The following is a 20,321-nucleotide window of genomic DNA, read 5'->3' as shown; positions in this document are numbered from 1 at the left end:
AAAAAAAAAAGGAAAACTGAGAAATTAGTCTCCACCACCCGCTTCGCTTCCATAACCATACAAAATCCAACTCGAGACCCTCCTCCACATCCTCGTCCCCGCCCCTCTCTATAAAACGGAACCTAGCACGCCCACCGCTCCGCGGAACAGCAGAAGACGACACCCTGGCAAAACGCATGCGCTGTGCCTTGGGGTCCTTTTCCGATACTTTCCACAGTCGCTCGAGGCGGTCTGGGGGTGCGCCGAGAACTACAGTTCCCAGCATCCTGCGCGGTGCGGGGACGGAAAGCCGGGATTGTGCGAAAGAGGCCCCGGAGGCTAGCGGGCCAAAGCAGGCTGCTCCTCCCAAAGAGGTTTTGCACCTCTTTCCGCCGGCCGCGTCGGTGGCGTCGGCGCTCACGTAGGGGCGGGTCACGGCGACGCGAAGCGGTGCTGGGCGGGAAGGGAGGTCGTGGCGGCGGCGGCACGGACGGCAGCGGCGGCGTCGGCGGCCGTGGGGACAGCAGGCAGGAGGGGAGTGCTATCAGTTAGGCCGTCAGAGAAATGGGAGACCCAGGGTCCGAGGTGAGTAGTGGCGCGTCGGGGCGTGGGTTCTCCCAGGCGGACCGCCAAGGTCTGAGGCCTGGTGCTCGGCAGCAGCCGCGGGGCAATGCCCGCAGCGTCTCGAGCCGAGCCCAGCTTTTGGGGCCGGTGCAGGTCTGAGCGAGGAAGCAGCGGCAACAATGGCCGCCCTGCCGCCCCCGGCCCCCTGCACCAGCTCCGGAATTCCGTGTTGCCGCTGCTCTGCCGGTAGGAGCGACATTTTGAGACAGGCTTGCTCTTGGTAGTGAGCTTGCATCCCTCCTCCTTGAGCAGATTGGGGAATTCGAAGGGGCTGGTACCTTGTTTTCGTCGTCAGGTTCCTACAGCCCCAGGTATGCAGAGGCATAACCGGACTCCATCGAGTTGTGTTCTTAGTCGCGTTGCGTGGAATTAGGCTCAGTTAGGTTTCCTATAAAGCTCTTCCTTTTTCGTTCCTTTCAAGAAGATCTGTTGCTGCGAGTACGTGGTTGTATAGATAACCGTGTTTTGGCTTATTTTTTATAGATGGTAGAATCTGTCCCTCCAGCTGGGCCCGAGGCATCTGAGTCCACAGCGGATGAAAATGAAGATGATATTCAGTTTGTTAGTGTAAGTAGCAATGACATTCGGTTTTTCCCAGAGTCAGAGACTGTGCGTGGTAAGCCATTATGTGACTATCTCACGTGTTCAGCAGATAGTATGCATGTCTGATAGGTGCTAGACAGTGTGAGCATGGCATAGGATTAGGAAATTTACCAAAAGAAGTCTCTGGGCAACCACAGTAGCCATCACAGAGATTGTGGCCTAAAGTACGTGTTGTACAGTTAATCACTTCTCATGCCTTCATTTAGAGCCATTTTATATGTAATCTACGCAAAGTTTTGGTCTTTTAAGACTGTTTTGAAGTGGGATAAGAATATCTTCTAAAAGATGACACACGTGAGGGAGAAGAATGTAGAAAACAAGAATTGCAAGAACTTAAAACCTGAGCATTATGTAGCTTCATAAGATGAAGGCAGATAGCTTGAAGATGTCACTTATCTCTGAGGTCATGATGTTACAGCATAGTACAACAATTGATGTTCATAATGAAGATCCCTGCATCACCAGGAACTTACTGTATTTTCTGATTTTATTTCCTTTGAGACAGTTGTTTTCAAGCATTTGTATGTATAGGTTCCTAGGACACACTCTGGACTATTGAATCAGTTTGTAGGTGGGGCTTAGGAATCTTCATTTTGGAACAATGCAAGGACAGACAAATATCCAAACCACACTTTATAAAGCACTGGTTTAGGGAAAAGGGTGGTATGACATATTTTGGGATGATTTTCACCCAAAACTGTTAAAGTATCACAGAGGCTCTGCTTAAAGTAGTATCTTAGCTAGAGAATACTTCTACTCTAAACTACTCATTTTGAATGCTATAGTTAGTTGAGGTTTGCTATTAAGGGTGTATAATTATTTTTATTTAATTTAGTGTCTGATGTATATTTGCTTGTTGATTTTGGGGCAACTTTGTAAAACTGGTTATTAGACAATATCTTCTAGTGCTCCAGCATTAGGGCCTTTGTGGTGATCCATTGTTGTGTTTTAATCAGTTTGTTAATAGGAATCTTTCACAAGATCATTTCTGTGGCTTTTTCCCCAATGCTAGTGCATATGGTATTCTGTCCTTTTCATTTTAAATTTAAGGATTGGAGGAAAGGGTAGAAGAATTGTATCCTGCCCCTTTATTCCCTGTGGACCGACGTATGGTAACAGGATTCCATGTCTCTTTAGGACAGATATTTCAGGTTCTTCTTGAATATTGATATACTCGTGAATAGAGAATATTTATTTTGATATTTTCTGCAACTAAAAGTAAGAATGACACACTTTTTTCTGAGCTATGGGCCTTGCTTTAAAAGTCACAGACTCTACTAAAATAAGTTTGGAAAACTTTTTTTTTTTTGATACTTAATGGAATGAAGAATTGTAGTGTAGCTTGCGACTAATTAATATAACCTTGTATTAAATTGAAGTTTAAAAATAATTTTAAGTTTTATTTTAAATAAAGAGATGTTATATCTTTGCATCGGAAATAAAAAATATACAGTCAATGTTTTGTGTATTCAACTTTATACATCTTGTATTTATTCCTGTTTCCAAATATAGATTCAAAGGTTCGATAGTTGCAAATGGGGAAATAAATTATATGTATTAAGTGCAATTACAATACTAGAAGAAATCTATTAAAAACATTCTCCTCTGCCTTTTTAGTGACACTTAAATGGCAGTAATGGCCTTAAGTCAATTCTAGAACACATTTAGAGACAGAAATTTCTGCTTCTCTGATCCAATCTTATACTTGACTCCTCCAGATATTACTTGTACAATAATGATAAATAGTTCTCTGCTTAAGATTTCTTCAGAAACCAAAAAAGCATTATGATGTCATTTCTTGATTTATTCTGGTTTGAATTTCTTAGTTCGCTGTTATTAATTTAATTTTCTCATCTTTAATCCACATGGTAGAACAGTTTCTCTGTGGTTTGCAAAATGTGGAATATGAAGCTAAACATAGCATGCTGAAGGAAAGGGATAATGTATATGTAGAAGTGAAAAATGACCTCTTTCATTTAAATTTTATTGGAATATAACAAAGTTCATAAGTGTACTGTTTGATTTTTGTAAAGCCATTACACCTGTGTAAACAGGGATCAGATCAACAAACAAAATGTTACCATAACAAAAACTTTTCATTTAGGTCTTTTCCTCTCATTTTCTGTTAAGTTTAATGATATGACTCTTTATTCAGCCATCATCTTCATGTCTTTCTTTGAAACTGCAGATATTGTAATTTACTCCCAGAAAACTTTTAGCTAAGAGCTGACGACATGATTTTGCATAGTGCTACTCTGGATACAAAGGTATAAAAACTGCTGAGGCGGTTTATCATAATCTTGAGAACAGCACATGAGATTTAGGTTTCAGCTAAGATTATTGGTATAATGTAGAATCATTGAACATGTACAAATAATGAAGGAAATCAAGGTATAATTTCATAAATAACTTCAGGAGCACAAAAGTCAAGTAATAATACTTTAACTGCAATAGAAAGGGGTCATGGCCAAAAAATTAGGATATCTTTTGGCTGGGTGTCTTGGGACTGTACTTAGCTTAATAAAAATAATGTTGGAACCTATAACATGCAAAGTCATGAATTAAGTGGATTAATTGGAAATATATCCTACCCATAAGTATCAGTGCGGGAGATCAAATACTAGATGAGAACTGTGTAAATAGTTTTAGTAGAAAGTTCTTTTATAAAAGTACATGGTGCTATCAAAAAAAAAAAAAAAGACAAGATTTTTCAGCTTATTACTTTGGTTAGGTAGCATTTAGTATTTGTATATGTTTAAGAAGTCATTTTGAGAAGAAAGAAGGAAAGGCATCAAAATTGGGAAAGCAGGATTTTGTGTAGTTCTGGATAATAAGAATTTTTTAAGTGAAAGAGGGAAGGATGGGCCAGATAGTATAGATCTTGAATTGTGGACTGAATTTGTACTTAAAATAGGCAGTTGGGAACCATTTGAAATTTTTGAACTGGGCAGGACTGCAGAAGTAAACTGTGTCTCTAACTTCTCTAGATGGGTGGGGATGGGTGGTAGTGGTTGGGAAATGAATTATTTAGGGTTTTAGATTATATTTTTGCATTTGTGCCAAAGCCATATCCTTTGTTTTAGGCTAGAGTAAACTTTTTTGGGGGGTGAGGAGGCATAGTATACTGTATCTTAGTGTATTAACATCACTTGTCATTTAATAGGTAATGGGTGTTTTGGTTTTATATGAGAATCAGTTTTCTATTAACAGGAATGAAAGTTTTTTGTTTCATTAAAAAAATTTTTTTTAACTTAGAATATTAATTCAACTGTGTTCCTGATCTGTTTTGCTTGTGCCTGTGCTCCTGCCCCTAAATTGTGTGGCCTTAGAAGTACAATCCTCTGATTTTGTTATTGGTACAGAGGAAATGAGACTTGCTACAGAGGTTTTCTAGTTGATGGATGGAGCAGTCAAATAAAATACCTTGTAAATGGAGGACCGCATGCATTTATACTTGTTAAGGATACAAGCAGTCATTATAAGTATTATAAGAAATTATTTCTTCTTGATCTTTGTATTATAAACATTACCTCTTTGGGGATGTTAACTTGTTTTTTGGTCAGTATTATTAATTATTTGGAGTTGGGCATATAGCAGGTAGTCTTTTTCTCTTATTGAAAATTATCTTAAAAATTTAGGTAGTAAGCATTGATTTAAAAATAGTATGTGTATTTTGAACGACCTCAGAGTTGCATTGACCATGTAACCAATTATGTGTTTAGAGAACCAGGTGTACCTCACTTAGTTTTCCTGTTCGTTAAATAGGACAATAGTAATAATTCAGTATCTCATCTTGTAAAGTAATTGTAGGGATTAAAAGAAATCATGTTCATGAGAAGTTTAGCACAATCCCTGTACAGGGCTCATGACAAATGTTTTTGATTAGCAGTAAAATAAATGGGACACTAAAATGTTTTGGTAGAAGTTTGGTAGCAGTTTTTCCATAACCACTGTGGAAATTAGCTGAAGTGTGGAGTATTTGTTTATAAGTAATCTTTTCTTTTGTGATACTTCTCTTTATTTTCACTCAACCTCTTTGCCTTTTTGGTCGTCTCACATGCTTGTCGTCATCCTCTTGTCATTATGTCACAACTCCGTAATCATTTGTTGAGTAAATGGCTCCTGATTTTTCTTACTTTTGGATTTCATATCTTGATTCTTTTTATTCTTAGTGTGAACGACATGAAGTTGTCATTGTTTAATTCAAAAGTGGTTGCATGTCAGTCTGACGGTTAATTCCTATAGTAAATTTCTGATAGTCTTCTTATACCTATTTTTACACCTGTCCCTTCTACTATTTCTGCATCTACTTTGTAATCCTATTTGTAACCATTTTCATTATTCCATTTTTTCCTACCCATTCTACTTTTTGCTTTGTGGCCTGTTACCCTCTGTCATTCTCCTGATTTCTATATCTACTGTCTGTTCATGGAAGCTCTACCCCTACATCTATGTATTTCTGGTAACCTGGGGACTATCTCGATGTGCTATTGTTATGGGCATGTAATAACATTTCCTAATGCATTTTTCTTGAACAGCTCAACCTCAGGTAATTATATGAACAGGAGAAGCTATTTTTATCTCCTCTACTTCCTTCTTAGATTGACCATGTGATTTCGATAATACTAGTGGTAGGTTTTAGTCACTTGTTTATGCGATTAAAGTAGGTGATGCATCTCTGTTGACTATACATTGGGAATTATCTGTCTCTCTTTTCCTCTTTTTTAAACTTCTATTTTTATAGCTCTGGCAAAAATTCCAATTACTTTATTCCATGATCTTTGCTCAGAAGTTATGCTCTCTGGTTTTATGTCAGTGGCTGGATCACTACCTGCCAGGATAGCAATTTTCTACTTGAATTCTCCCCTAGTTGTAGCCTAGGGGGAGAAACAAGCTATCTTTGAGACTGGTTGCTTCTTTCAGGAAGAGATCTTTAATTAGATCTTAGCTTCTGTCTCCTGACTCTAGGGTCTCTTTCTGTTAGTTTTTCTACTAAATTACTTTGGCTTGCCAACAGTCAATTTTTTCTATCCTAAAAAAAAATCTTTCCTTCAGCCATCTTTTTCTGTGTTCTTTTCTCTTGTTCTCAATATATTAGATTATTTTAAAGAATAATCTTTATTCATGTCTTTTATTACCTTATTTTCTACTTAATTTTTTAGAGAATGCCTTCAATGCCCACTACTTTCTTGAGTTGTTCTCTCGAAGGCATTTTAAAATCTCCTTGTCGCCAAATTCAGTGGCTTTTTTTTTTTTGGCACATTTAGCACTGATAACTTTTGTGGAGGTTTACTCTATCTTTAGCTTCTTTGAATTTATGCATTCCTGGTTCTTCTCCAATCTCTGATTACCTACTTAGCTCTTCTTCCTGAACCCTAAAAATCCAGCATTTCTTCAAGAGCCTCCTTGAATCTCTTCTTTCTCCTCTTTGCTTTCTTCCTTGGCAACATCATAATTTCAATATGAACCTAGAGTTAAAAGTCTCTTGGAGGAGCCACTCCCAAATCTCTGTTCTCAGTTATGGTCATACATCCAGATTTGAGGCCTGAATTTCCAGCTCTCCGCCAAATACCTCTGTGTACCTCTGGCACATCAACTTATTAAAGAATGTCAGCTTGCTGTTTCTGTATTCCAAATTTATATTAATGGCATTAATGAATGTCCTTCTAGTTGCCCAAGCTTGAAACCTTAGGGACCACTTCAATTTCTTGTTATTGTTAGGGTTTTGTTTTATAGCAGTCAGCACCTCCCCAAGCCTCCGCCATTAGACCCATGTATTCTTTTTTGTATAGGCACCACAACGCTGTTCTTGCTACCACCACTATTTTAGTTCTGCATTATTATGTGCCTAGACTGATTGATTATCTTGCTTTCCCCCATGCCCATACTTGTTTATGTGATTAATCTTAAAGTACAGCTCTCATAATGTTATTCCATCTTAATATTTATTGAGTTCCTTTTGCCTGTAAAATAATATCCAGGCTTTTAAGCTTAGCATTCAAAGCCTAGTCCATGATGGAGTCAGTATGGATGGAAAGAAAGGATGGAGAAGAATCAGGTGTCATCTTTGACTCTATAGGAGTGGAAGATAAAGCGAGGCTTTTAATCAAAGAACTCCGTCCGTGACTTTGAGCTTGGATATCTAACAAACCACTGACATCCATCCTGTTTGAAAAGAACTGGATCATATTATCTGTGTCCTTGTAGCCTATTTCTATATTAATAGACCTTTTTCCTAAGAATTGATATAGTCCTAATACTTTTACTGGGGTTTAGGCTCTTCCTTTTAGGTTTCATCATCATTTCTTATTCACGTACTTACTCTGAATATCTTCCTCTTGTGTTTTTTCTGATTATTTTCAGCCAGCCTTAAAGCTTCCTCTTCAGAATTCTTGCCAATCCTAACCAAAAAATATGATTATTTTAAATGTTATTTTAGTTTAAGTAACTATTCATGACTTGTTAATTTGCTCAATTCTTTCATAGGAAGGACCTTTAAGACCCGTTCTTGAATACATTGATCTGGTCAGCAGTGATGATGAAGAGCCTACCACCTCTCATAGTGATGTAAGTACATTATGTTTGATTTGCATTTCTTTACTTCTGTCATTTAAGAGGCATTCTCTAAAGAGAGTTATCAAATCAATAATGGCAGTGTTTAGTGCTTTAGAGAATGGCCCACTTCTGTTAGGATGGGCCATAATAGGTAGTCCAAGGAGTTCTTTGCCCAGAATGTCTCCTACCTCCAGTTTTGTTCCTCTACTTTCAGTGAGGATGTGAAAGGATATCATGACAAAGGAAAATTTCTAAGCCTTGGAGATGATATCTGATGAAAGGGTAATGGAATAAAAACTGCAAACTTTTTGGCTCCTTGTGCCCTCCTCCTTTCCTTTCTCTCTTCAGGTGCCCTATAGAACTGGATCCTTTTCATCCAGAACCATGTGGCCACAGAAAATTTGTTTTATCTTGGAAGAAAGTATAAGTGAAGATCTTTTAGGAAATGGAATGTGGGGAAGGGTTATAGGTGGTAAATTACTTCAGTCGTCATTCCTTTTAACCTCCTGTGTCCCCATGTTTGGAATTTTCTCTCATATCTGTGATTTTTTTTCCTTGTGGGTATGACCCTTAAACTAATACTTCCCTTATCTTGAGAACCATACTAGCTGAGCCCTTTATAGCAGTCTTGTCTTTCATTTGTCTTAGCCCAAATTGCTATTAATGGGCTATTTTCTTGATGGATTAGAGAACTCTCGACTCTTGTTCAAGGTAGCCAGAAAGCTTCTGGCTCTGTGATATAGGGGATTGAGACTTAGACTTGGAATCGAAATACCTAGGTTTTAGTCTCAGCTTTACTCCTTATTCTGTGACTTCAGATAAGTAGCCTTTTAAACTTAGTTTCTTTAACAAATAAGAATAGTACCTACCTCACAGGGTTGTTGTGGGGATGAAATGAGGTAACAAATATGTGTAAGCTCCTTGAAAGCTACATACCATAAAGTAAGGACTAAGTAACTGGAAAGTTTTGTTATTCATGGAGAGTAAACGGAGAGAATTTTTAAAAGGGCTTAAAAGTGATTCTGCAATGGGAGACTTTTCGGAAAAAAAAAATTTTTAAATTATTATCACCAACAGTTTCACCACCTCTTCTTGTCCTAGCAGTGGGACCAAGCAACAGGCTAGGATGGCGCCACTTGAACTGGGCTTATTTATACTCTCTCTTTTTCTTAGAGTACCAGATGAATGCCAGTAGTTTGGGCCTTTGGGGTAGTGAAGTGTGTGGATTTAATTTCTGTAATCCCCTTGCTGACCTGTAGTGGATTGCATCTTTCATTGTTAATTATAAGCATTTTAAAAATTGAATTCTACTTACTGGACATGCATCTCTGCACTTGAAAGTTAACATATTAAAAGCATTTTTTTTTCTTCCTTGGTTTTCTTGTTCATGTGGATAACCCAGAGAATGCCTGAGTCTAAGGTGCCATCCTCTGAGAATCATCGCCCAGAAATGTGCTCTAGCTGCAATGTTCCTCTTCCCATTGGAGACAGCAGCTCCTCCTCTGGGAGTTGCACCAGCAGTCCACAAAGGATAGTTTCTCAACCTCCTTCTGTTGAGAACCCATTGGAGAACCAGAAAAATGATCAAAACAATTCAGATATTAAGATCTCTGAGACAGAGACACTTACACCATCACAAAATTGTCAGACTCTGCCTTCATCTCCAGTTGCGGTCCCCCAAGAATCTTTGGCTTCTTCAGAGGTCAAGGAGGATTTACCTCCAGAGTCTTCAGCTTCACAGCATGGACAGGATGCCATCCTCTATCTCCAGACACAAGTGGCTGAGATGTCCCGAGTGATACGTGATCTTCAGTCCAGGAGCTGCTTCAGATTTCATCATTCTAGGTCAGGTGAGAACAACTCAGTTCCTTGGGACATCTCCACTTCCAAGGAAGAAAATTTATCCACAGTTGAAGAAGAAGGTGACTGCAAATCCCCCTCAGCTGATGACAAAGGGCAGCCAACTGATCCCAGTCAGTCTAGTTTCACAGGTCTTTTGAAGAGAATGGAACAAAGAGGTATTATAAAGAGAGTAACGTTACAATCTGAAGCAGAATCGTGTGACGGGAAACCTGATTATGTGAACTCTAAGAAACGTTTGGTTCCTCCATTGCATCCTCTTCTGAGAATTGCCACCACTGAAGTTTTTAAAGACCCTGCTGATTGCCATCCTTCATCCTTCATGGGACACAGAGTATATCCTGTGGCCAAGGATACCTCTCCCTTTCAACCAAATCCACCAGCTGAGGGCCCCATTGTAGAAGCATTAGAGCATAGCAAAAGAGGAAGTACAACATCTCCTCTAGATTCTACCTCAAAAGAAATGGAGGTCATGGGTTGTAGATTCTACCACGCAGCTTCCATTGCAGCCCGAGCTGCTAGCTACATGGCCTATATGACTCAATATCAGCGTAAACTGTGGGAAGACATGGAAGATCTGGTCCATGACCCAGAGTTTGATCGTGGAAAAGCAAGATGTATAATATCTGATGGTATGGATGCAGGCCTTTGGCAACTTTGTACTACTAGGGACATAATGGACTCTGTAGTCAGAGTTATGGCAATGGCAGTAGACTACAGAAGGCAAGCCTGGCTCCGACTTACATCTCTCACTAAAAAAACCCAGGAGAAGATCTCACACTTGCCCTTTGATGGTACTTCCCTCTTTGGACAGGATGTGAATGCTGTTGTTGCAGAAGAAAACAGTATAAAAGAAAATGATTATAAAGACCACAACAAATACTATAACCAACATCGATATTTTTATAGTCATGATCAGAAGGCACATTACCACAATAGAGGATACTCCAAAGGGGATTGGTACAAACCCCGAAACCACCCCTATAGATATAGAAAAAAGGGAGACTCTCCAGAACGCCATGGATACAAGAATTAATAGCCTATTTTGTTCAGCATTGTAGCCATCCAACATCCTACATATTTTACTTGTTTCTCCTGATTCAAACAGGATCTGCAGGTAGGAGGTCACCTCAAAAACAGTGTATGTCTGGAATTGCCACAGCTTACATTTGAATTCTCGTCTTTTGGAATGAAGTGTATAATAAAGAGAATCATACTTATTGGCCAAGTGAGCAGTAAAGACTTCCATCAGAGTTGGACAAAAATTTACCCATTATTTCTGGTCCAAAGTAAGTGCAGAGGAGGGTACTCAGGAATCTGAATCCTCTTGTGATTAAAGAAAAATATAAAGATTTGTTCCTCAGGAAAATCTTGCTGGTAAACTGAGGACTAGCAGATTTTGGATCTGGATATAACCTACTACTAGATTTCTGTTTAACACCAGAGGCAAATTCTTTGTTTTTAGGTAATCAGTGCTTCCTTGTTCAGGCAACCGCTTTTCAGATCTTCACAAAATGACATATCTGTCACAATTTTTTTATGTCAGGATGAGTCCATACTACTCTCAAGCTCTATGAGACTTCAAAACCAACAATGAAGCCGTTTATCAAGAATGGAATTCAAATCAAATTTTGCCAAATCCAATTTACTTCTAGTGGGATGGCTAGACGTCACAGGTGTACTGTGGACACCAGCTGGAAAAAGACATTTCTACTTGTAACATCTCTGTAGAAATTTTCACAGTAACTATCTTCATCAAGACTGATGGTTATCACTCCAAGTTACATGTGAGAGGATTCTTTGTTGTCATCACTCATAGGTTTTTGACCTCTCAAGCTATGAGAGCCGATACTGGTGTTCTCTCAGTATAATCTGGGCCTTTCACCAAGATGATCTTAAACCTACCTTCTAAACAGTTGACTTTTTTGAGCTGGATAATTCATCACACTCTAAATACAAAAAAGATATGTACATTAGTGCCCTGGAAATAAAGGATGTTACGCCATCCAGGCATGAAAATCTGAACTCTTAAAAGAGCAAGAATTTCAAACATGCCTGAAAGTCTAGTCCTCTTATTGTAATAAAAAGGGATGCCATCAATCAGTGTTACTCAGAAATCCTTAAGAGTTAGAGTATAACCGTGGATGTAGTGAAGAGAACATCGCACACAGTTCTGTTTCTGGATCTCTATTTAAATCATGATATTCATTAATGATTTTTTGAAAGTCTGAAATCAAGACGTCATTGACATGTTCTTGGTTTATTGGTCCCTTAATCTAGTCAGACTCTTACCATGAGAGACAACTTACCTTTTTGCTCCTGATTAGTTCAATTAATAGTTCACCATACTGGAACTGGCAGCAGATACCTCAGTTACATGTCCTACAGTATCTTTTTAATCTCAAGGCAGTGGCTGTGCAGTATACCAGCTTTTAGATCTTTGTTTTTGCAGCATGACTTCAGAAATGGAGAAAATGTCAAGTTTGAGAGGTCTGAATACCTCACCTAGTATTATTGCTTGGCAGACATTTTTTTATCAAAAGACCTAATTTTGTAACTTGTTTTTCAACATGTACACATCTATATTTTTTTCATCTGCTTGGGCAAAGTATATTGGGTCTACTGTTAGAATAGAACACTGTTTAGGGGTTCATGTGGTTTCTTTTTTCGGCCATAGTTTTTGCATAGTGATAATTGACAGTTTCCCTGGTGCCCCACTTTTTAATGATTTATTGGAAGCTCATTCTCCCTCCCATCATAATGATATTCAGCACCCTTTTTATCTTCTTTTCCTATTTGTACTATAGAGGTTGAAGAGGCAAATAATACTACTTGGAAGAAGTTATTTTGTCAGATAATTTCAGGGTGCTGTATTGGTCCTATATGTAGAGTATGCCTAAACTGCAGTCTTGATTGAGGAGATCATCTTGCATACTTGGTCAGGTTATATTTAGAGTTAACATTTACCTTGATTTCTCTATTTTCCACAAAATTTTACTTCTGCTTTTTAAGGTCCATGCCAGTGCTCTAAGAACTCTCTTTCAAATTGAACTCTAGAGGAGCGTTGATTAACTACCTGTAAAGAAACAAGGGCCTGAGAAATCGTACAAAGATTTTTATAGTTCATGTGTACTACACCAGTCAGGCAGTCTCATGTGGCTTTGATATGACACTGTAGTTTCTTCTGTGAAAGGACTAGCCACTGGGGATCTCATTGGAGAGAGTGAGACCTCGGAACTGTTCTATAGGCTGCACATAGGTATTCCCAATTAGTTAAGGCTACTTCAGACTGTTACCACTTTTCCATTTCTCTCTTTTCCTTCCCTGAATTAAAACCTGGTTACAAACTTGATGATTTTTGAGGTACTCTCATTTCCCAGAAACCAAACCAAATAAATGATGGTTGAAGATAATGATTCTTTGAAACAGCTTTGGCACTTCTGCTTAAAATGCTCCTCCTCTTTAATTTTTCTATTTTTTATTGTTAAAAAACACAACATAAAATTTATCATCTTAGCCATTTTTTAGTGTACAGTTCAGTAGTGTTAACTATATTTACATTGTTGTGTAGCTACTCCTTATTTATATAACAGCATTGTTATTCTATTTTGTGTTATATTACTCAGTAATAGAGATGAATAGCATTGCTTTATCACTAATTGGTATGGCCAAGCCTCCAGAGAATTTTTCTAAAAGTAAGAACATATTGGGAAATTATTGAATTCAAGTAGGTAATTTCTGAAGGGATTTAACAGGGGTAGAATGCTGTAGTGTGGAAAGTTTTTAGCTGTGGATTAGTCTCGACTACAAAAGAAACAGTATCCTTAACCTGTTTTTTATTTTAAAATCTTTCTCTGGCATACTTGAATGACGATGGTGTTATAAAACTGAAAATGGGGATTCTTGGTCTAGAGAGACAACCCTGATAGTGTATGGAACTCATAATTAGATAATAAGTTTTCATATTGGGCTGGCCATGTGCAGAGCCTGTGACAAAATCATTAGGCCAACCTCTTATGTTTAAATACTGATAGGTTTTTTTAGAAAGCCTTGGAGTGATTGCAAGTTTAATGATTTGCTATTATCAAAAGGGAGGTGTCTGGTGACCCTTTTTCTTCAAAATGTTATTTTCTGACTAGACATAAGGTGTATGTGGTGACAATATAATTTTTTGTAGTTACCGTTTATAGGGAAATACTTTTTCCATTAATTTTTATATGAAGTGCCTTTTTAAATTTCACACTATTGTTTAAAACAACATTTTGATGTCTTGCCTATGTTGCTGGTGATATGTGAATTTTGTACAGTGATTTTTAATCTTGTAGTTTATTCATAATTTGTACAATTGCACTATCTAAATGTACTCTCCTTCTAAATGTTAGTTTTCTTTATAGCACCGTTGATCTATTTCAGAAAGTTGTAGACTATATCCCTCTTTTATTTAAATACTTCATTGTAGTTCATTTTAGTTATTAGTGATTAGCTCAGTTTTTGGATATTAAGGCAGCTGTGTTTTCTATCTGTAGGTTCTAGACTTTCTGATTGAGTCATTTGTTTCTAGCGATGGTAGCAACTTTGATAGGTGAATGTTCTTGGTAAGAAGAAACAAGGACATTGGTAAAAATTAGCAAATTTGCTGACACTATCTTTTTTAAAAAAACTGCGACAGCTTCTTTATCAGTGTAATTGCATTTAAACTTTAACTGTGTAGCAGTGTCTTTATCAGTATAATTCCATTATTAGTCTTCAAAATGACATTTTGAGAGGAGCATAAACTCTTTTAGGGTACTTGGATACTATTTAGTATGTTACATTAGTACTATACTAATATACTGAATGATGCCTAAGTGGCATGATTGATAATGTCCTTAAGGTCCCAATACATCTAAGATAACCTCTCAGGTACTATAAGCAAGGAGATTGGAATAGATATAATCCAGAATCTCTTCTAGCTATAAAATGGATACACAGTTAAATGACATGAATGAACAGTTAACAAATGCCACATTTAGTATTTTTGAGGATATAATTGAGTGGGATTCTGATGAAGGCTAGAAATTATGGATTAGATCTTTGTAGAAAGTTTTAAAGATTGCAATAATTGAATTTTTTTTAATGTGAGGCATGTTTTGCCTGTGCCTTGCACTATTTAATTTCCCTTTTAAAATTTATCATTCTTTACTTAATGTTAGCAGCGAGTCCAATAATTGTCACATATATGCATCTTATGTATGTTGTTCAATTGACCAGATCCATTCTATATAGTTTTTCATTAGTGGATACACAAACCAAGCAATTCTTCATTTTTCACTTAAGAAAATATACAGATGTTATTGGTAAACTGATGATAATCACTGTATTGAATGCAAATATTTTAGTTATTTTTTTCAGCTAAACGAGTTTTGTAAGCCATTAAAATATCCTTTTATTGGAATTTCCCTTCCTTGGTGAATGATGAAAATACTGTTTTATTAAATCTTTTTTTCTCATTGCTTAGTGGGTGATATTTTTATACTACTTTGTCTTTTCATTTGCTTGATTTTATAGTAATGAAAACTTTTTTTATAGTGGTTTTTGATACCACTGAGATATCTTATTACTGGAAATTATGTTTGCTTCCAGTTGGATATATCTGGAAGTGGTCACAGTCCAACTGTATCTTTTTGGCATTATTATTATCAGTTATTTTATTGTATTGATCTTCCTCCTTATGTAAAATCTCTTTTTAGAAGGATGTCTGATCTTCCCTTTATCTCTTTGTTGTAGATTATAGTTTTTATTCTACCAGTATATACTAGCCAGGATTTTGATGTGGCTTTGTGTTTGCATATTTAAATACAATGCCTTCAGCATTGTAAGAGATTTTCTAGTTTTCTCTTATAATGTCCTTTTTTTTTTTTTTTTAAGTAGCCAGTCCAGTCTCTCAAACTATTTTCCTGGCTATTAAACTTTCATAAATTTTTAATACCTTCTTGTTTAATGGTAGTATTATTTTCTCATTTTGATATATTCCCACAAATGTATTGTTACATATAGTTTATGGTCACTTGCATCTTCACCATGAATTTATAACAGCTCTGACATATACTGTATCTTAACGTTAGCCAGTTTTCTTTTAAGTCTTAAGGGCTTTACTGGTTTTGTTGTGGTAACTGTCTATTTCAAGTGGTCTATTAGATTTTCTGATGCCTTGTTAAGAATTCAACAAGAGTTCTCAGGTTTACTGGACTTACGTTTAAGATTTTGGAGATCTCTCAAGTAGTATTGTATTTTCTAATATTCCTGAGTATATTCCTTGGTAGAGATGAAAGTAAATGCTTTATGTCTGGTAATAATTTAAAATATTCTCCTTTGATCTTAAATGCTTTAAGTGTTATTGTGTTATGAGTTTTGTTAGTAGTCTCTTTATAAGACTAACTTTTATATGCTATTTTTGTCCCAGGAGCTATCATATGTTTCCTGTTTTTTTCCATTACCCATAAGAGTGGTTCTATCATAGCATTCAGTTTTAAGGGCTAAGTTAGACCTCTTGTTAACTCCCATTTTTACCTGTGTTGGCTGTTTCACGCTACCTTGATTTATATATAGTAGTGTGCTAAAATAACTTTGTTTGTGGCCCCTTTATAAAACTGCTTTTAATGAATGAGGTAACAATGATGTGAATGATGGAGAGACATTTTTTGAGTCATTAAACAGTTCCAGATTTTCATTTCTCTTTTTTTAAACATTTATTTACATTACGCTTCCTGCTGTTGTGCAGCCTGTTCCTTTCTGTCTTAGGTAGAATATAGTTATTCTGTAATTAGTCTCATTTAGAATCTTAGCAGAGTTGCATGCATGTTGATCTTTGTTTAATGTCTTATAATAATGCCTATTTTCATTTACTTTTGGCAAAAATATTTGGACAGATCTTAGAAGCACCTTGGTAGCCTTGGGTCGAATTGTCATCCTCTTGCCTGGGAAGGAAGTAGAGTAGAGAACCTTCATTTATACTACACTCGATCCTAGCCAAGAGGCCAAGAAGCGATGAGAACCTTCATTTATAGAGCTTATATTTACTATGCTCTGAGCTAGTTGCAAGGCACTCTTGAAGCATAAATTCACCCTTATTTTGCAGATGAGGAAATAAAATTTACCAGTAAGTTACTTTCTTAAGTGGTGGAACTGAGCTTTGAAAATAGATTCTGTTCTGTCAGTCTCAATTCAACATTGTACAAGGCTGCTCCATGTGTTTGTCAAGGCTCAACTTAAATTTTACCTCTCTGATAAGCTAATTTGACATTTGCTAATCTTAGTCTTCCCTGAACTTTGTGTTTATGGCTGTACTTTCATCCCTTAGTACTTGATGTCTTATATAAACTAATTTCTGGTTATTTCCTTCTTAGATCAAAAACCTAACCTCTTAGTTTTTCAACTGAAGTTTCACTGTGATGAACTAAGATTATTCTGTCTTTGGCTTCTCTTACATATATTGCTTATTTGCATTCCATTTATTTTTGGCATTGATTATTTTTAGTTTTTTTGTTGCTTTTTTTTTTTCCTAACTTTTTGTTTGTTACACTTGTTTTGTTTGAGATAAACACTCAGTTTTTTTACTGGTAGCTAGAGTGTTTTGGCTTAATGAAAGGAAGGTGGAATGATACAAAGCACATGGTATTTGAATGCCAAACACCTTGATCTGCGTATTAACAAGTCACTCATTCTCTGAGTTCATTTTTCTACTCTCACGAAGTAATGCCCACAAATATTTTGAAAACTCAAAAGCCTAACATAGATTTCCTTTCTTTAGTAGTTGTGCTGTTTCTATCCATATTCCTAGATTTGTAACTGTGGGATGGTATTAAATATAAATACAGATACATTTGAAGATGTATTTGATAGCATGTAATAGTTCATTTTATGTCATCAGATCATGTTCCCCTTGTTTGCAGGTTTTTTTTAAAGGCTGAATCATTAAACTATATTACAAGCCAACAGTGGACTAAGTCATCGAAAGACATTTAAAGTAAACTAATCTTTTCTCAAGTGCAAGCTAAGAAATGTTCATAGTTAACAATTAAAAAAGAATATAGAATGAAGAGCTAGGATATATAGGTATGTGTATACAATTTTTCATGGTATTTTGTCATTTCGTGTCAATGTTGGAAACAATCTTTTCATTTGTCAAGCATCTTTTTCAATACTTGCCACATACAGGCAGGTACTGAAGAAGGTCTGGAGTTACTGGGAGTTAATAAGTGGTGGTATATTCTCTTAAGAAGAGAAAGAAATACCAGTAGAGTGTAATTATCCTGTTTAGAGGGATGTCTGTGATGAGGTTGGAACAAAAGAGAGGGCCATCTACAGGGGTCAAGGAAGCTTTTCTTAACAAATTCTTGAGCTGAGGTTTGGAACATGATTAGAGAAGAGGTAGGTGGATTAGTGGAGAAATAACAGCCAGGCATTCAGGCGAAGGAATCAGTGTGTGCCTACAAGGGCATAAGGAACATCACGTTTCTGGTTTCAGATACATTTATGAGATCAGAATTGGAGGAGATTAATCTGAAAAAAAGGATACCTATGAAAATATATTGGTTCCTACAATTCCTACCTATTCAAAGTGTACTGTTTGTGTAGCCTTTACTTGTAAGGTTATAGAAATTGTCTACCGGTCGGTTTGTACCATAGTCCACTATAGACATCTAGAGCAATTATTTTTCTTCCCTGAAGTGAGCCAATCAATGCACCTCTAGCCCCAAGGGACAGACAAGACAGTTCAAGCATTGAAATAGAACTGAGGTACTGCTAGAGAACAACTTTGAAGATGAACAGGATAATGTCACTAAAGTGGAATGTGACATCTCATTATGGGTGTATAGGACTGCCTATGGGCAGAGTGTACTCAGTGTAGCTAAGTATGGGTAATTTCCTTCTATGTTGGTTTAAGATAACTTGAGGGTACACTTGGGGAAAATGAAGATATTTCTAAAAATGTTTTGTTGGAGTTTGGAGGTATTGTATTGAAGAAGGACTTGTGAACCTTGTGCCAGTGGTATCTCCAGCAGCACCCAAAACACATTTTGTTAACTCCGTTTGTCGTTTCCTTAGGTTTGTGTTTCTTTCCTTGCTGCTGTTGCCACTTTTCACCTTTTCACTCCATAATTCATCCTTTTTCTTTCTGTGCCAGAGGTAGAGAGCAGTAGCACGCAAGGTTGAAAAGTTTTAACTCCCCTTTGCTTTATATTCAGAGATATTTAAAAATTCCTTTAACTTCTTGGGTCACATTTATTTATTTTTGTCCTGTACTGAAGGAAAATCAAAGTCATTCTTCCTAGAGGGCGTTTTTATAAATATAGACATTGGCAGTTTACCTGAAAGACAGCACAGAATTAATCTGATTTAACAGGTTTGGTGGTACTCGCCTTCTTAACTGACTAAAGTACTTTACAGAATGGAGTATATCTGTATGTATGTTTTAAATTTGTTCATATAAATCAGATGTTCTGTGTACTTTGTATTTGTAAACAATAACCACTTGGGGGTGGGAAGGAGATTGTACAAAAGGGTTGTTTTCTGGTTCCAAAGTTTTGCTGCTGGAGATGGTAAATAAACATTGTACTGCTTTGCTGTGTTCATCTCTTCTACTCTTATCTGTATTTGAATATAAAATTTTTGAGAAAAACTGCTTTTCAAAATGTTATTTGGGATGTGGTTTGAGTTACAAGTTGGGCAGAAGAAGCTTCTGGTAAACAGCACTTCTGGAAGTGCAAACTTCAGACCAAACTATGGACCAAAGCTTTAGGATGGACAATAATCAGGCTTGGAATTTGACTTTGTATGAACTAATGCAGTTGTTTCAGGAATTCTGTTCAAACCAAGTGCACTAGTCAGATGGATAATATGATTTGCAAAGTTAATTCATTCCAATTTTGCAGTTGGTTGCTTCTTTGAGCTTCTCTGAACTTGAGATCCCTTACATAGAAGATAAAGGTGATGGAGGGAATAATCATCCTCCAGTTGGTGCCCCTTTAATCAGTACTGGCTGACTGACATTCAAAGAGAGAGAACAACCAATAAATAAATCTCCGCCTGGTATTGTTCTATTTACATTCTCCCTTTTCTCACCCTCTCCACTACCTCCTACGAAGTTCATCTTTTTTTATTACTGACTTTTTCTGTAGACAAAAAGTGCCTTTGATGAGTCAGAACTCAACAACTGAGTTGTCACCACTTCTCTGGATAATAACTATTTTTACAGAGTGCTTTCTCATAGTGCTTTCTCACAGATGTACCCATTTTTCACAGAGAGGTCCAGCGACTATTCACATGTTCATTAAAGAAAGTAATTCTGTAGAAAATGCTGGATTTGATCATTTTTGTTAGTTACCCAAGAACTAACATGCTTATTAGAGATTAGTAATAATGATTTTAAAATATAAATTATTTGCTTATAAAAAGCAACAAAATGATACAGTGCACAAACTTGTAAAATCATTTCTTCTGTGTAGCTCTGCTTTTCAGTGCTGTGTTTCTAGAAGTTGCTTAAAGTAGAATTGCTTTCATTCTACATTTCCCTTGACTTGATCTCGGCAAATATTTTTAGAAAACTGGTTTAGCTAGTTGTGACAGTAAGAAGTGACTTAGAGGCTCAAATTTTGGGTGAGCAGATGAGTGAAAAGTGAAGTGAAACATCTGCTAGTATTTAATGTTTGAGAAAATTT

At 36.8% G+C, this 20,321-nt stretch overlaps 1 protein-coding gene across 2 annotated transcripts in view; it reads left to right on the top strand.

Annotated features, from left to right (window-relative positions):
• The first annotated feature begins 410 nt into the window (after nucleotides 1-410).
• ZNF451 (zinc finger protein 451) overlaps nucleotides 411-20,321 on the top strand; it is a 70,804-nt gene continuing 50,893 nt past the window's right edge. The window contains exons 1-4 of one of the 2 annotated variants that reach the window (XM_039852964.1): nucleotides 411-564; nucleotides 1,087-1,170; nucleotides 7,693-7,773; nucleotides 9,164-19,282. In XM_039852964.1, coding sequence (XP_039708898.1) covers nucleotides 544-564; nucleotides 1,087-1,170; nucleotides 7,693-7,773; nucleotides 9,164-10,657 — 1,680 coding nt within the window. In that variant the 5' untranslated portion in view covers nucleotides 411-543 and the 3' untranslated portion in view covers nucleotides 10,658-19,282. Of the gene's footprint in view, nucleotides 565-1,086; nucleotides 1,171-7,692; nucleotides 7,774-9,163; nucleotides 19,283-20,321 lie in introns of those variants that run through there. The other variant, XM_039852963.1, reaches the window with a different exon arrangement.

This window comes from Pteropus medius, unplaced genomic scaffold (assembly GCF_902729225.1).
Source record: "Pteropus medius unplaced genomic scaffold, Ma_sr-lr_union100, whole genome shotgun sequence".
Classification (NCBI taxonomy): domain Eukaryota; kingdom Metazoa; phylum Chordata; class Mammalia; order Chiroptera; family Pteropodidae; genus Pteropus; species Pteropus medius.
Note: the sequence above shows the minus strand (reverse complement) of the source record. Positions and strands in the feature narration are given on the sequence as shown.